Here is a 3,884-nt window from a genome sequence, read left to right on the forward strand (position 1 = left end):
AATATGTAACACGTATTTAAAGCATGGGCATTTATGTGTGTGTCTTCTCGAAGCACTGTCATGGCGTCGCTTATTGCATCCCGGCTCACGCCTTTTGGGTCTAGGCTACCGACTGTTGACTCGAGTTGTAATTTAGCTTTCGACTTTCTACGTACACTACTGTTAAAGCACCTTGTCTAACCCCCGGTCAATTTTCATGGAATTTAATTTAGTTTTTTTTTTAATTATGATTTAATTTCGTTGGAGACAATTTTTGGACAATGTACAAATACAATATAATATGTGTGATTTAAGAATCATAATGAACACTAAATTCTTGACGTTCATGAAATTATTAATGTTTAATTTGAATTATTAAAGCAGAATTAATTATATGAATATAAGTTTAAAAATTGAACAGAATTAAAAATTACTTTTTGTGTCGGTTTTATAGTCACTAATAACTACTCTGAAATGATTTTTAAAATCTTGTTAAATGACCCACAAAGCAAATGGGGCTGGCTGTTGGCTAAAAAACTAAATTAGTATTTAGTACACTCTATTTTTAATTTCAGCTTTTAGCTAGAGTATAGAGGATACCCACTTGATTATATATTTATTAGATTTTGTGCTTTCCTGATTCCACTCTGTCCTGTGTAAATCTTATTTCATTTTCATTCTACTACTGAATTTAATCATAAATTGTAAGTCTTGGGGGGTTTTCCCCCAATTTTAGGGGTTATCAAGCAATGACCTGGGGGTTGGTACATTTATTTGAGGTTTCTTTAAGAAATTAAATTATATTAAGCCTAGAACCCAGCCAAAAAACTAAACAATATGTGAACTACAAACATGGCTATAACTAAAATATCAAAAAGCTATTACAATCCTGGATCAAAATAATGTTTTTTCGATGCATATTTGAAACTAACTCTTAAACCGAGTGTCCAACAGAACTTACGAGGTAAGGGTTACTTGAAGTTGGTTCTAGGAGGAAAATTCTGTAGGAGTTGGCATCATTGCTTTCTAACTTCTATCATCTATGGTAATAGTAATTAGTGTTCAAAATGGTGGTTAAATGAAACATTTTTTAGACGGGTCAAGTAAAAATACAGTTTAATATTACATATGCAATAAAGCACGACACCAAAAAGAAAATGCAGGGTTATACAATAATCATTCTTGGAATCTAATTAATAGTATCTATGCAAGGCTGCACCAGATAATGCTCTAATTCAGCAATGTGTTGAAAGATTACAAGCTACAAATATACCTTATACTGCCTCCTAATGCCCAGACCCACAGTAGCACAACAACTTTGTCATGAAATTGTTGAGCCAATATTAAAAGCATCTGCTAATAATGTCAAGTCTAACATGTCTAGAAAGTCCATTAAATGTACCAATAGCAAAAATGAAGCAAAGCCTGCACGTTCAGTTTGTATTGAAAAAAAGCGAGCTGTAAACAAGATTGCGCCTATAGGAAATACTAAATCTGGTATTAATACTCTGAAATCTCGTGAAACTATATTGAAAAAGCATTTCATTGATTTAGGTATAAATACTTTAATCTCTGGTCCACTAAAATGTGACAATTATTGTGTAACAATGGTACGAAGCAGAGATCAAAATCCTTGTAATTGCTCACAAAAAAAGGTAAATCTTAAAGGCAACAACAAAATTATCCAAACACTTAGTTCAAAATGTTTTTCATACACTGATAAAGCATGTTCCCATCACATTGATGCTGTAAATTGTGGAATACAAGTTTTTGACAAACAACATTTATTAAAACCAGCACTGAAGAAATCAAAGTCTAAAAATAATATTATTTTTAATATTCCATATCAAGATTCATTTATAACTGGAAGCGGGAAAGGGTTTAATAAACTTCTTATGCACAAAAAACATACAGGTAACAGAACAGAAAATGCAAATCATTTTGGTGGTAATAGATGGGCATTATCAGACTTTCCAATACGAGGACCAGATTTTTAATAACAAATGATTTATATTGAAATAAAACAAGAATACAAAACTATAAAATTTATTTTTGTAAATTTTTACAGTCCATTTTACAACTTCATATTATGCTACTGGATTCATGTTGATCTGTACCTAAAAAATACAATAGTTTCAATGATAATTAACTGATTTATTGCGAACATGTTACACATTTGTAACATTTTAGTGGAATAATTCTTCTATCTACCTAAACTGTAAATAATTCTGTATTTCACAAGGTCAAAATTTAAAAGAGCATACACCTAATATTAATTAGAATAATACATTTATATTATTGATTTTCTTTATAGTTTCAATTATAAGAATCAACAAACAATCATAACAATAGTAATCCTACTACTTAAATAGAATTTAGTAATACCAAAAAAATTATCTTAGTGATAATAATAAATTTTATTACGAGATAGTTACACTATAAATGTTTTGTAGAGGGTGTAATTGAATAAAGATAATTCTCACATGTTTGCTTGAGCAGGACTTGCTGGTGCTGGTTGAGCTTCTAAATTCTTGATTAATTGTGCAAGCCAATGCTTAGTAGAATTATCTTCTTGTAAACAAGCAGTAAATGTAGCATCACGCAATTGATCTGGAAGACATTGTCTCAAAGCTTCCCTAGCTCTAGGATTATCTGATAAGCGTAAGTAACATCTGACAACATGTTTAAGAAGCCTTGCAGATGGATCCTTAGCTAGAGATAATACCATTTTTCCTAATATCATAGCTACATGGGAAAATCTATCATATGTTTGACATATATAACACAGGCCACTATCATCTAATAGGATTTTTTGTAAGATGAATGTAGCTACTGTCTTTGATAATTCTGATCCATTTTCCATAATACGTAAGCACAAAGGAATAATTTCAGTAGTTAATAGGAATGTTATAACTTCTTGTTCATCTGTTTTGACTAATGCTCCTATTACTCCGAGACTGGTAAGGCGGAGATATTCAAAAGGGCGAGTTTTGGAAACTGTGTGAAGAAAAGGATAAAGAAAGAGCGGAACATGAGCTTGTAAAAAAGCTGACCTTGTCTCTGGATGAGATGCAACACACTGCATTAAAGCTAATGCATTACAAACTCGATTGCTTTGATGTGCTGTCAGAGTTGCCGGAATCATAGCCACATAAATGTTAGTTATTTCCTGTAACAGTGCTGCTATAGTGCCAAAACTATGCCATAGCATTGGTGCCAAATCTGGTACAACTTCCCTCTTTTTACTAAGTTCCAAGAGTGCATTTTCCCGAGTTTCAGGATTGCATAGTTCTAATATCCAGGAATAAATCTTTTCTCTGTCCACAACCGTTTGCATGTTGGCTGGACTTTGCTGCGAGCTCATAGTAGTATGCATCACAAAAAAACTAATTTTAACTTCGTTGAAATAAAACTCTTATTATAACAATTACTTTTTTGTGTGTTTGCGGATATAGGTAATATAGAGGATAATATAACGTTAGCCACCATTCAAGTAACGACTACTGTGAATTACTTATGATTATCACTATAGAAAAATAATATTTCGCTATTTTAGAGTGTAGTAGTAAACGTTATATATTCAGATTTAAGGTAAAAGTACACAAATTAATGATTTTTCTCTTAAACAAGTCGTCAATCAGTAATCACACACTAAAAGTTAAAACTTAGAACAGATTACAGAATGGCATTTGGTAATTACTATTTGGCATTTACATCTAAAGTATAGGTCATAGTATATATGTAAAAATAATACATTATTTAGCGTTCTTCCTAATCTGTGGTAGGTAGGTCTCTACTCTCCTAACATACTCTGGTTTCCCTTCAAAACACATAAATTTTTTGTGCCCTATTCTGTACTTATAACTGTCAGGTGTCAATTTGGAAAATTTGAGTAATTTTAACTA

At 31.5% G+C, this 3,884-nt stretch overlaps 1 protein-coding gene across 1 annotated transcript; it reads right to left on the bottom strand.

Annotated features, from left to right (window-relative positions):
* Positions 1-2,009: 2,009 nt before the first annotated feature.
* LOC123711809 (CCR4-NOT transcription complex subunit 9) lies at positions 2,010-3,648 on the bottom strand. Its single transcript, XM_045664622.1, has 2 exons — positions 2,463-3,648; positions 2,010-2,096 (listed from the first exon to the last, which is right to left on the bottom strand). The coding sequence occupies exons 1-2, from the start codon at positions 3,353-3,355 to the stop codon at positions 2,081-2,083; spliced, it is 909 nt and encodes a 302-aa protein (XP_045520578.1). The 5' UTR covers positions 3,356-3,648; the 3' UTR covers positions 2,010-2,080.
* Positions 3,649-3,884: the final 236 nt, after the last annotated feature.

The sequence above is a fragment of the Pieris brassicae genome, chromosome 1 (assembly GCF_905147105.1).
Source record: "Pieris brassicae chromosome 1, ilPieBrab1.1, whole genome shotgun sequence".
Lineage (NCBI taxonomy): Eukaryota > Metazoa > Arthropoda > Insecta > Lepidoptera > Pieridae > Pieris > Pieris brassicae.

Bases quoted from the DNA above. Each gene is read 5' to 3' on its own strand.
- LOC123711809 (XM_045664622.1), bottom strand. From the start codon at position 3,355: ATGCATACTACTATGAGCTCGCAGCAAAGTCCAGCCAACATGCAAACG.